This window comes from Gossypium raimondii, chromosome 10 (assembly GCF_025698545.1).
Source record: "Gossypium raimondii isolate GPD5lz chromosome 10, ASM2569854v1, whole genome shotgun sequence".
NCBI classification, from domain to species: domain Eukaryota; kingdom Viridiplantae; phylum Streptophyta; class Magnoliopsida; order Malvales; family Malvaceae; genus Gossypium; species Gossypium raimondii.
Window position 1 is genome coordinate 985926 of NC_068574.1, and position 13748 is coordinate 999673.

General features: G+C 33.9%; 1 protein-coding gene across 1 annotated transcript; it reads right to left on the reverse strand.

The window, feature by feature from the left end:
• Positions 1-10440: 10440 nt before the first annotated feature.
• Positions 10441-13748, reverse strand: LOC105778124 (uncharacterized). Its single transcript, XM_012601730.2, has 3 exons — positions 13345-13748; positions 12688-12810; positions 10441-12183 (listed from the first exon to the last, which is right to left on the reverse strand). The coding sequence occupies exons 1-3, from the start codon at positions 13657-13659 to the stop codon at positions 10657-10659; spliced, it is 1965 nt and encodes a 654-aa protein (XP_012457184.1). The 5' UTR covers positions 13660-13748; the 3' UTR covers positions 10441-10656.

Consider the following 13748-nt stretch of genomic DNA (forward strand, 5'->3'; position numbering starts at 1 on the left):
TTAGAGGACCTTATATAGGAATTTCACCATTTGGATAAAATGGATGCTTTTGTTCCTTCCGCTAGACACATCCCCCAACCGACAGGGGTGTAGCCAAAGGGTCCCTTGGCTAAATAGAAAATTTCTTTATGGCTCCTCCTCGAAATTAAAAAAATTCAATTTAGTCTTTTTTAACCCTTGATTAAATAAAAAATTATAATTTATCCCTTTTGAAAATTAATAATTTAATTTAAAGTAGTTTTAATACAAGAATTTTAGCTTTGCCCTCCCTTGGCTAAATGGAAAATTTTCTTTATATCCCCTCCCAAAATTAAAAAAGATCAATTTAGTACTTTTTAATCTTTGATTAAATAAAAAAATTATAATTTTAGCCCTTTTGAAAAATTAATAATTTAATTTAAAGCATTTTTAATGCAAGATTTTTAGCTTTGGTCCCCCAAAATTTATAATCTTAGCTTTGATCCTTCTAAACAAAATTTTTAAGTTCACCTTTGCCAACTAATTACTTATGTCCTGTCCCGAAAGTAAAAATTGTCATGTTAAGACAACGTATAAATGTGATATAGGAATGACAAGCCATGCACTCATGAGGTTGAGGGCTTTTGCAAAGACTTGGACTCCCCGAGTCTTGGTTTCGCAGATATCCTTAGCTCACAAGGTGATTCATAATCTTGCGAAACTGGTAGAGCATAAAGTGAGCTCACGAAAAGTTAGGTGTAACAATTATACCATTTGATATTCTCTACAATGCATGCATGCCCCGGTTAGATAAGTTGGATCAGAGTTTTTAGTAATGATTATTCTTTTTTAAAACTCATAAAATAAAGTCATGCAGTCTATGATTAGTTTAAGAAAAGGGTTCCCAACTTTGATGTACTAAGAAAAAATAACACAGCAAAGTTTGGTTTTAGGGTTTTGTCGGGAAGTGAGGGTAAAGTATTGCGAGGCCAGCCAATGAAAACCAGATTCTTGCACGAGCTACTCAATCAAAACTGGTGCAGGACGGTGGGGTTTCATTGTTTTTCTTTTTCTAGACCTATAGAACTACAAGTCCACGTATTAAAACAGGAGAGTGCATGGCAAATTTTTTTCCATTGTAAAAAGCTTGCATGAAACCATGAAAATAAAATTTCATGTTCATCTTCGTCAAGGGGATGCCAGAAATATATTTTAGGGTTGGATTTGAATCGTGAATTGTTGAGAGTTAAAATATAATTTTTTTTCATTGTATTAATGTAATTCTTTGAAAGATTAAATTATAATCAATTTGGTTTTGGAGGGATTAGAATTAAATATTAAATTTTAAGGAGTAAATATACAAATTTATCATTGAATTAACTTAAAATTTTATAATTTTTAAAGAGAGAAATAGAGGAGCAATTTTCCACTTTGAGCGGCAGCGTGTTTCTTCTGCTGCTGATCGAGCATAGAGTGAACATTTTTAAGAAACTTCTCTTCCAACAAAAAAATCATGTCAACAGGTTGAATCTAAACTAATAACATTAAAAAAAGTAGAAGAGTAAATTATGTCAAATCAAACCATAGAGATTAAAATGTTTAAATTTGAGCATAGCAAAAGGACCAAAACCGTGATTTCCCCAAAACCCTGTTTATGAATAGTCTGAGACATGTGTAAGACATTAAAACTTGAATAAATTTCTCTGCAGTATTAAATGCAAGTTGAGAATTGTTTCACTGTACGTGGTGGTGGGATGGGAAATAGATTCTATATAAATAGGGCATGGGAGGAATTGTTTCTTTCAGATTGGTCCCTGCCTTTTGGTTTGAACACATGCATGTGCTCAACACGTACTTGATGGTGCCATAACAAGGGCTTTGGTACCCTTTGAATGGGTGCAGTTATACTATCTATTTCACTTGGTTTTTTTTAATTGCATATTACATAAGTAACATACTTAATAGAATTCCTTTTTGGACTTTGGGGTTGTTGATATTCATTAATGATTCTCAAAGAAGCTGTAATAAAAAATGAAATTATTTATCTTTTGTGTTTGTTATACTTTGTGTAATGGGTTTCACAGATTTTGTAGTATATTTTGCAAATTTAATTGTGTAAGTTGTACAAGTGTCTCCTCAATTGTACTAGTTACATTGCGAACCTAAGTTAGTTCGCGAATCCCAACTCGACGAACTTTGTAAAGTGATAACTCCGCTAAGATTATGTTAAGGTCATGTGTAAACGCATGGTAATTGATTGGTAGTCGCTCTAATATGCCTCATCCTAAAATATCATGCCACTATCACTGTCAATGGTATTAAATTAGACTTTCACGTCAGCAATCTTAGGACATGTAGCTAAGTTTGTTCCCCACTATAAAAAAGTTAGGCAAACTGCTCGTGTAGGACATCACCTCTTCTCGATCCCCAAACTCTCTCTTGGAAATAGAAGTGTTCTCCCAACCTTCATCCTTCTCTTTCTCGTTCTCCTTTTTCTTACCTTGTTCACCTCATTGGTTAACAATGCTATTATAAGTAGTTATCTTTTGTTGACACAATGTAGGGTAAGAAGAAGAGATGACGGTTTACACGGTGATGGTGATACAGTATGAAGAACCGTATTATGGACAAATTTAGAATTTGCTTTCTTTTAGGTAATAGCTTGTCTTGTCTCCCTTGTTAAAGGAAAGGGGTATTTATATGCCTTGCTAGGGCGTAGATACGGTAAATGTGATTTTTAATCCCTTTGACCCCCCAAAAATTTATGATTTTTAATCACTTTGCCATAATTTGGTTCCTTTACTATTATAATATATTAGTAGGTTTAAATTGATAACACGGTTAGTTCAGACTCGTAAATTGATGACATGGATTTCTTTTTAAAAATAACCTTAAATATTTAACTTACATGTAAATTTATTAGTGGTTGAACACGGTTAATTGAATTTCCACGTGACCCTAATTATGTGGTCGAATAACAAGAAAAAAATTCTACTTTTATCGCTTTAACAGCAACAACTAATAGTGTTAACGATTTGGACCTGATAAATAGCACAATAAAAGTATAAGAATAAAAAATCATGTCAAATTAAAATAGATAGATCAAATCTCATAATTAAACCTTATTAACCTACTCAGCCTGATATGCAGATCTTAGTCAACTGTTATAGTGCTATTACTAAAATTAGTGTTTCTCCATAAATTACAAAAGGTCTTAAACAAGTTTCAGATGGATTTACATTCACTTTCTATTTATGCTTTACTATAACTCATGTGCATGTCTCAATTAACTGGTACTTCATTCTATGATACACAATGACATATAACAGAAAGTGTATATATATTTAGTCAAGTGAGTGTCAGTGCTCCTCCCCAAAAAAATCCCACTTGCATGGTGTGGTGCCTAGACCTTGTGGTTCTGTGTGGTGCTGTTGGTAAGTCCATTTCTCATTGAAAAGTGGGGTTTCCCTTCAATCATGAACCAATATGCAATTTGGCCTCTAACATCACTTGCTATCTTATCATTTGACAGTAGGACCCCAAGGCCAGATCAAATCACGGTCATGTTCTGTTCCCTAAACTAAATAAAGTTGGTCACCTTTTTTTTATTTTCATAATAAAAGTTTTTTTTATTTATCTAAATTATCTAATTTACACTGTAAAAGTTTTGTATTAAGAGTTATATTATATTTTATCTCTTAACTCAGAAAATAGATAAATTACTTTCTGTACATTAGATCAAATAACAAATTGGTACTTTCTATTAAAAATTTCATCTATGTCTACTATTAAAAATTGGCGCGGCTAATGGAATAACCAAACAGTTACACACGTGCACCTCATTTTTGCGTACAAAGACCAATTTTTAATTGTAGAAATGGATAGAATTTTTCATAGAAGAATCAATTTACTCTTTGATCTAACAGAGAGAGATTAATTTTCTCATTTTTTCAGTTAAGGGGGCAAAATACAATAAAACTCATAATACAATGATCTTTATGGTACTTTTATTTATATACACTTTATCTCCATTTTTATCATAATCTATTTGATTTTCAGTAACTTGATTTATTTAAATAATTGTTGCAGAGGACATTTATTTGTGTTTAGAGGTTTTGAGTTTGAATCAGTTGAAAGGTATATATAGAAGAAACTCTGGATATCCAAAGAAAACAAATCTGGATTGTAATACCCAAATTTTGCCCGGCCCGAGCCCAAAATTAAAACCCAAATATAAAGTATAAAATAAATAATAATAAATGTCCAGTTTCCTTTACAAATTCAAACCAAAACAAAATTATTTTAGCCTAATTACAATAGTAGCTTAAGCCCATTACCCAGACCCAAATCATTTTCTACCCAAGCCCAATACAAACCTAACCCACTAAGCCTAATCAGCTAACCCAGACCCAACTTAGCCCAAAGTATTCCCCAAAACCCGAAACCCTAGCCTTGACAACAAAGAACATCGCCGTCGAACCTGGGCCTCTTCCACGTCTTGCACCTCCATCTGCGTCGTCTCCTCCGATTAGCCTACGTACATGCCACGTCCATTTCGTCGATCGTACTGCAAATGAATGAAAACAACACAGCAAAGAGGAACCAATGGGGGGTTTTCTATTTTATTTTTTTTGTTTCGATTTTATTCGATTTTTTTTCGGTTTCTTTGTCAAAAAAAATGATAATATAAGAATCGAAAGAACTTTTGTACTGACTTATGCAATCAAAATACAAAGAAATCAAAATTCAAAAGAGGTGATTTTCTGGGTTCTTTCCTTCTTTTCATTCGCAGTTTGTTTCTTTTTTTCTTTTTTTCGTTTCGGTTTTACTGATTGTTAGCAAAGAAAGAATAACAAAGGATGAAGGTTTAGAAACCTTACCTGGTGGTCGATCTTCCTTCTACTCCGACGCAATCAGAGTTGGGGGGAGGGTAGAGGCCCGAGGCGTCGCTTCATCAAAACGGCACAAAGGGGGGGTTTAGTTGTAGTTTTGATTTTGTTTTAATGGAAGGGTTAGGTTTTTTTTAGGGGTTTATTTTAGTCTTAAACATGGGGACTAAACGTCGTCGTTTGTTGCTAATACGATGGCTTCAAAACGGCGTCGTTTGATGACCCGATCCGAGCGGGTGACCCGATCCAGGAAGGATCTGCGCATTATGGAGTGTTTGGTCTATTTATTCAACGAGTCCCTCTGTGTTTACTGCAATTGTAATTTGATTTCTTTAATTGTTTGTAATTTGTACCATATATTTGGTTCTGTGTTCGCTTAGGTCCAAATTTAAACGGTACCGTTTTGTGGATGATTGAGATTATTTCGATACTTGTGTTTAATTGCTGGATCGGTCCCTCAATTTTGAAATAAATTTCGATTTAATACAAATTCATTTTTTTTATTTCAACAATATTTATATATATATATATATAACTAATCCTATTTTCACATATCATAGATTTTAATATTACTTGTAGTATTTTATTTTAATAATGTTTAAATTTATTATTATGATTGTTTAAAATGTAATAAATTATTATTTTAGTCCGTATTTTATATTTTGAATTAGTTATACATTAATGCTAAGCTATCGTATTTTATTTAATTTTGTTTCCTCTTATTGTTTTAATTTTATTTAAGCCTCGATTTGAAATTGGTTGATTATTATTTTCAAAAATAAAAAATACGTTTCATATTCAATCTTGATTTTAAAAATTCTTTAATAAATCAATTTTTATATATATTTAACCTTTTATTTTAATTTTGATTTTTACAATAATATTATCGATTACTAAATGCATAATTTATACGGAATTATTTTAATATATATCCATATTTATAAAATATGTTATAATTTGAAATTTATAAAATATTGTTTTATGTTTTAAAATTTTGTTCATTTTGTATTATTTTAATTGGTTTACTTGCGATTAAATTATTTTTATATTTATTTTGGCTATTTGTAAAATGGATTATTAGTTTATTTGATTATCATTGTTAATGCATTATCGTTTGGGTGCTCCAAATTGTAGAATTAATTTGTTATTCATCATTTGCTTTGTATATTGTTAATCAATCATATTGTTTGTAAGAATTTCATTTCATTAAGATATTATAATCGTTTCATTTCAAAATTCAAAAAGGCTTGTTGTTAAATAATTCTCGAGAATTGTGCCTAACTTCTTGGGCTTCAATTCTTCTCGATGAATTTATATCATCAAGTATCTATTTTTTAAGGCGTACATTTTAAAATAAAATTCTTTAGATTTCAAAATGTTGGATCCTAACTTACTGGATATGACATTTTGTTATCTCGTTTTTAAAATAAAGGTAATATTTGGTGTTTAGGAATTTTAAGAAAATTGAACCCTAACTTACTGGGTTTTGATTCCTCGATTGATCTAAATAACCAAATATCCTTCTCAAAATGTATGAATTTTTAAAATTTATAAAAGACGAATCTAACTTCGAAGATTGAATCGTTGCGCTCTAATTCATTGAGTGTGACGATTTATTTCTTTAAAGTGGGTAAATCTTATTTTCCAATTCGATTATTAAAATTTTCTTTTCAAAGGATCGTATTCTGAAATCTTTTCAAATTCTCGACACTAAGACATTAAACAATTGATTCGGTACCAATTTTGGGCGTCACGAGGGTGCTAACCCTTCCTCGTGCGTAAACGACTCCCGAACTTGTTTTCTCAAATTCGTAGACCAAAATCATTTTAATGGTGAACCGATCACACCTTAATAAAAGATCAGTGGCGACTCCCGTTTTCATTTTAAAAGTCGATCCCCGTTTTTTTACAAATTTAAAAATGGTTTCGACATGGATCATGTAAACAACTTAACAAGTCGGATTGTGACAAAAAAATGTGGCTTTTTGTGTCATGGTCCTTAAGATCAAACCATCACAATATGCTTAAATTTGTTAATTAAACCAAAAGAATTGCATGAAGTTATATCATACTGGTTTTATAGTCCCATCTTAAATGCCTTTATATTAGGACCAACAAATTAACCTTAATTTCCTTAAAATCTCAATATGGTCCATAATTTTATTCAAACATGGCCACAAATGAGGCCAAAAACTTTCATTTGTTTTCAAAAGATAAATGTAAAGCCATATCCCATATTACGATTTGTATATGGATTCGTGAACTGTTAATCCACATGGTACTGAGACTTCCTGAAAAGTACTTTAGTTAAGGGATGTGAAATTTATGCTTTGAGACGTTGTTTGATACTGCAATGATTAAAACAGGAGCTTAAGCTAGTAGAGAAGAAGTGTGAAAGAGTCTAGACGGTGAGAATGAATTGGTACACGATAAATGCATGGTGATTGGTTATTCTTTTGTCTTGGCTCGACAAGTCTATCCAATGACCTGCAACTCGATTCCGTATTTGGGTCTTTCCTAACAAGATTGTTGGTCCCTGAAAGCTACATGCTCCTTAGCTACCAGCTGAGGCTTGAGGAAGTTTGGACCTTGTAGGTCTTGTGCCTCCTTTGGGCTATAACCCGAGTCCTATCCGACCGTGACCTGTTTTATAAGCTAGTATAACAAGAACATAGTCATTTGTACTTATAAGCCTTAGTCATATTTCAAGTAAAAGAACAAAATTTCAACATTTCATCATCAGACCAAAACCATTTAGGGCATCATTAGGTAAAAGTATTGTAAACTCTTTGTACTAAGAATCAAATTACATTTTGTCCCTTTTACTTAAAAAATAGGTATATTAGTCTCCATACGGTAGATCAAAGAGCAAGCTGATCCTTTATGTTAAAATTTTTATTCATTTCTACTATTAAAAACTTGCATAACTAACAAAATAACCAGACAATTACATAGTGTGTCACGTGTACCATATGCTGACATATAATGACCAATTTTTTACTGTAAAAATAGATGGAATTGTTAACAGAAAGACCAATTTGCTAATTGATCTAATGCATAGGAATTAATTTTCTTTTTTTTTTTAAATAAAGAAAGTAAAATACAATTTAACTCTTAATATAATGACCTCCATGATATGTTTACCAACATCATTGTAACCTCAAACTTTCACCCACTTCCATTCGCTTGGGTCATCCAAGTTAGGTACATGCTAGGCATTTAGCCATCCCAAACAATCATTAAAGTGTGGCTGAGGCTCATCAGAAACCGCTAACTCGATAATTTTGGACACCACATGTTGTCTTAGCTCGGTAGAGCTGGTGGAGTTGTGCTTAGATGATATGACAGCACCCAAACAAGCTACTACTACCAATCATGTATGAGGATTTAGCCATCAAGAGTTTACTACTATAATCTTAACGAGTGGCTTTACATGGGTCATGGGAGACAAAGATTGGACTTCACTAGGATATATATCTTTAAGATGATGATGAATGTCTAATGCCAAGGGGCAAATGGGGAATCAAGGTATGTTTTCAAGGTGAAACAATGCATGACATGAAAACAAAATAATTTTAGGCTTGAAAGTTTTTAAGGAGGTGGGTCTATGATGATGTGAACCAAAAGAGACAATGACATGATCACGCCTTGCCATCTAAAGTTTTGCTCCTTTTTTTTTTTCGGAAATAACCCAAAGTTCCCACAAGCACAAAAAAAAAAAAAATGAAATAAAAGTACCGTAAAAGTCTGTGTACTAGGAGTCAGATTATGATAGGTGTCAAGTCCACCAATATAAACTTATGCCTAATTTGTAATTTAAGCAGTATAAGGAGTAGGGTCGATCCCTCATAGACTGGATTTATTGAAAATTGTTTCTCTCTCGACCAGATTCGTGTCTGGGCAGTTGTCGTGCCCAAGAAATTTGGGGGGATAAAATTTGAAAATCTGGAACCTGAAATAAACAGGGGAAAAAATGCGTGAAAAGTAAAAACTGGAAATAAAATAATAAAAACAGTTAAATAAATCTGAAGAAAATTTAATTAAACTGAGCTCAGCTTTAAGCACGGGTTTTTCTCATCTCTGAACCGATCATCGAAATTAGATGAACTCCTCTTTTCCAATAAGCTAGTTATAGCTACCAAGGACGCCTCAGACACCAACTCTTCCTTGTGTAAATTAGTTATTGAACTACCTATAACTAACCATGACCGATCGAACAACCAACGAAACGTTCGTGATTTAGAACTCTGGCAGCTTTGCTTTCTAGAAGAGCCTAGCTCGAACCAATGTCCTCAACCATGTGGGACTTTTAAATCCGGTTACTATTTCCCTTGATGGAACCAAACAACAATCCCTACTTGGCACGTCATTGTGTTCACAGAAAACCGATTAGACAATCCATCCTTTCGGAATTCCAACTATACGTCTCACCACACTAAATCAAACGACGTCTTTTTTGACTTGGTGTTGATTTGACTTTGTGAGTTGACAAAATCATACTCTTAATCCGGAGAAATAATAAGTACTGGAATTTAGGAGTTAAATTATTCGGGTTCATAACTCACGGGTCTTGAGGAGGCTAACTCCGACCTAAAGTTAAAAATGGATTTAGTTGACTAAGGTTTGGGGCATGTTGGTATTGGGCATAGTTGGAGAAGGTTGAATAAATGAAAAAGAAATGGAAGTAAATGGGTGAGGGTGACGCAAGGATTGGATGCCAAAGCTAGAAACTAATAGATGGAAAAAAATATAAGGCATCAATGTCAGCAACTAAATTTGCAAAAAGGAAAGAAAAATATTGAATTCAAGAGATATAAGTTTGATTAAAAACTTGATGATAAATGAAAAAAGTAGTCCCCTATTTATACTGGTGGCTTTGCCAAATTAAGAGCCACTAGCTATAGAAAATCAAGGAAATAAAATATTTCATGATATAAAAATCCCTACATAATCTCCCACTAAGTCAACATAAAATTTCAGCTAACTACATCTAGGAAAAATTCTGCTTTGGCCCGTCTTCTTTGCTCCTTTCTTCACTCATAAATTAACCAATTTAATTACATAAAATATGTAATTTTAGCATTTAATCAAATTATATTTTACCCTTTCTATTAAAAAATAACAAATTAATCCCTATACATTAGATCAAAGAGCAAACTAGTATTTCATTAAAATTTCATCAATTTCTATTGTTAAAATCGATCCTTATATATCAGCATGAAGTAATAATTGTCTACTTATTTTGCCAACTACATTATGTTTTAACAATAGAAATGAATGAAATTTTAACAAAAAGACCATTTACTCTTTAATCTAATGTGCATGGATTATTTGCCCTTTTTTTTTTTTTTTTGTAAAATGGACAAAATACTCTTAATATAGAAAACTCTATGGTACTTTTACTAAAAATCATCCGTCCATAAAGAAGGATTTGAACATGCGCATTGGCATAATGGCATGTTTCTGATAAGACAGAAATGAACCTGTAATTTCAGTTCTGTAATGTCAAAACCAAAAATCATTTTACAAAAAAGTTACAGTTCTATGTTTCTGTATAGAGCTTTATGGCAGAGGGAAACTATAATGCGTTAAATAAGGCAACAAAAAAATAAGAATCATATATAGATAAAATCTAGTGATGATATCAGAGTAATACAAATAGGTAGAGATGCACCTTGTGAAAAATGAAAACAAACTTGATATATGATGAGAAGATTCTTTCATCAGAAAGTATAGCTTTTAAAAGGATTTCCAGGGTCATAATCTAGCTCTTTAAAAAAATATTGAGAAACCAATAGTTTGCCTCTATCTATTGATTTGTATTGTGTCTTCGCAATTGAGGTTTCTTGCTTTCGGTACTGGATTCCGAGAGTTTTGCCTTCAAGGTGTTGTTCTCGTACCCTCTGGCCCTTTCAATGAACCCTTTCATGCCTCGAACTACATGTGGATTTACAATGTCCATAGAGCCATACTGCTCCATTGGCTTCTGGTGCTTAAGACCGACTTTAATAGACTTTCCTTTTGAAAGATATGCCCCGGGACTGGAAATGATTCTACTCGAAAGCTGTCCATTACCCTCATCTGTTATTGCTTTATAGGATCCACTACTACTCGCGCATGATGCCTGAATCTTAGCAGAAGATGAATTCCGCTTTGGGTGTCCTGCAGATATCAAGCAGGCCTCATTAGTTTCTGTGTTCGGAGATACTCCAGTAGCAGTTTCATCCCATTCTATTTCACACCTTTGAGCGCTTCTGCATGCACCAATCGTGACAATAGAGTCTCCACTCTCCTCAACCCAGTCCTGATTCTCGACATGATTAACTCCTTCATGGCCTTTAGTATCTTCTTCATTGTCACTGTTGTAATCAACAAAACCACTTGAACGTTTCGGGACATGGTCATTATCATGATAATTTTCCTGAGGACTCACAGGGTGGTAATCAGAAATATCACCAGTCAAAGAGTAATTGAACCATGTCTCGATTTCCCTTTTACAAACTTCAACTTGCTGTAATTCTTCAAAGATTGAGAATATATCACACGATCCCAACGGCTCATAAGAAAATTCTTCCATATCTTGAATACTAACTGCTTTTACCGCTTGTTCGATAAGTTCAGCTTTTTTTAACTCTCTAATATCTAAGCTTGTGCTTCTTGACCTAAGAAAAGTTTCAAGTACGGTTATCAACTTGTTCAACTGAGAGTACTTACTTTCAAGAGCTAACTTAGCATCAAACAACTTCATTTGGACACGTTCTTCACGCAAAACCTCGGCAACCTGTAACATATTTCTTTCTTCTTCAACCTCTTCTCGATTTTCCATCATCTCTATTCTCATGGCTTCAACTTCAGCTTCAGATTCTCCAATCTTCCTAGCTAGCTCCTGACATACTTCCTCCAAGAGCTTTCTAGTTCTTCTCTCGTCCTCGTGTTTTTGAACTGATTGCATTGCTGATAATTTGGTTTCAGCAAGCTCATTTACTAATTGAGAATTAATAACGTCCATTTTTTGTAGCTTTTTTCTTTCCCTGCTCAATTGGACCTTCAAATCATCAATAAGTGCAAAAATCTTTTCATGTTCTTTATTTTCCTGTGACCTTCTTTCCACTCCAAGCTTCCTCGCTAGGTACTTGACTCTATTCCTAGAAGACCGCACTTCATATTCAAGATCGTGAATGTATAATCGAGCTTGCACTAGTTCTGCTTGCAGAGAAGACACAAAAGACACAGTTTTGACTTGATCTTCAAGAAGCCTCATGTGACTTGCAAAATAATACGCTTCAATGGATGCTTTCGAGCATCTACTTGCTCCCTCTTTTAAAGACTTTGAATGCTGGAAAAGAGATTCAAGGTATGAAAGTTAAATAAAGAGACAATAATAACCATAAAGTACGAAAACAAAAAGGCTAGTTCCTTGTTTGGTAAGCAAACCTAAGAAGTCATAAGCTGAGGCAGAGAAAATGTAGAACCTAGAACCAGTCTATAAAGGAAGCTCAATGGCTATAATGAATCCATACGGCATTTATAAAGAAAAAAAGGGGTTCTAAGGATCAAGTTTCGGAAAACAACTACGCATGACTGAAGATGAAAATGTAGTTCGAAAAACATTAATTCTTAATCTAACAAATGTTTCAGAAAACAACTTTGCAAAGATGAATATGAAAAAACAAGCATTGATCCTTGATCTAAATAGAATCAGGTCTATCCTTCGAATTATCTAGATTAAGGCAAGACCAAGGAGGGAATCGAGTCCTCGTAGCTGCCTTTTTGACCAGATGGCTTCATTACCAAATGGTGGCCAACTACATCTAAGCTCTAGTGATATTAAAACACATACTTTATGAAGGGTTCCCTGCTTTGGACCAAAGCCAGTGGATTCGCTCCTCCGTAACTGATGTTCACGATGTTCTTTGCTAGACTGATTCCGAGAAAGCATTGTATTTACGCGTGACACGCTAGGCTGCAGAGGTAAAAGCATGTCCGAATGAAATACAGTACTTTGCAAGAAAGCCAAGAACTAGTTCCAGAGAATCATTACAAAAAATTATAGAGAGAGAGAGCTTATCAAGAATATTTCAATATATGCACAAAATCATCATGGAATTCAAGTAGGCAAATTCAAAATCTCACTCTGTCTCTCCCTAATATGAACTGAACATATAAGTTCTTTGTTAAGATCGATATATAAGCTCATCAAAAGGGTACAAAGTCCTCAAATGTATAATTATAACTCGAATTCAGTATCCCAAACAAATCTAAAAGAACCCCATTTCCATTTAGCTACATTTTTCTCGGTATCCAATAACATACATACATGAATATATATAAATATATTTACTTATATAGAATAGAATAGGCAGCCACTTTCATGTATATATTATATTAACCCCAAATATCCCTCCATGCAAAACACGTCGTTCAACCATTAAAATACTGAACTAAACCCACAAGGTATTTCTAATTTAGTTGAATCATATAAGGAAAACATGAGTACTCCAAAGTGTGACCGATCTGAGGATCTACGTCTAGTGCTGAAACCACCACCGATTCCGTAGCGCAACGAACGCAACCACCAGAGTCCAGCAGCTAGTTTCCTCGCCGATAGCTCCACCACGTGTCCGCCACCGGGAAATTTGGATTCATCTCCGGCTCCGGGGTCTGAGGAGAACCATGCATGTTTATTCTTTTCGTTGTTGTTATGGAAAGTCCAGTACTGGAGAGGGGTTGATGGGGCTCCTCCGCGCCTCCGTCGACGCCGGGTTTTGCGGCGAGCAGTGGCTGAAGGGTGGGTCCCGCCAATTGAGTTCATTGGGATGGCGATGGCATTAGCAGACAATAACAAAAGAGGGCTCGAGTTTCGGTGAGTTTGTCTGTTGGGGCCTTAGTCACGCCATGAAA

Bases quoted from the DNA above. Each gene is read 5' to 3' on its own strand.
- LOC105778124 (XM_012601730.2), bottom strand. From the start codon at position 13,659: ATGAACTCAATTGGCGGGACCCACCCTTCAGCCACTGCTCGCCGCAAA. The intron at 12,811-13,344 runs GTACTCATGTTT...TTACCTCTGCAG, and splicing joins CAGATCGGTCACACTTTGGA to CCTAGCGTGTCACGCGTAAA. The intron at 12,184-12,687 runs GTATGTGTTTTA...TCTCTTTTCCAG, and splicing joins AGCAGGGAACCCTTCATAAA to CATTCAAAGTCTTTAAAAGA.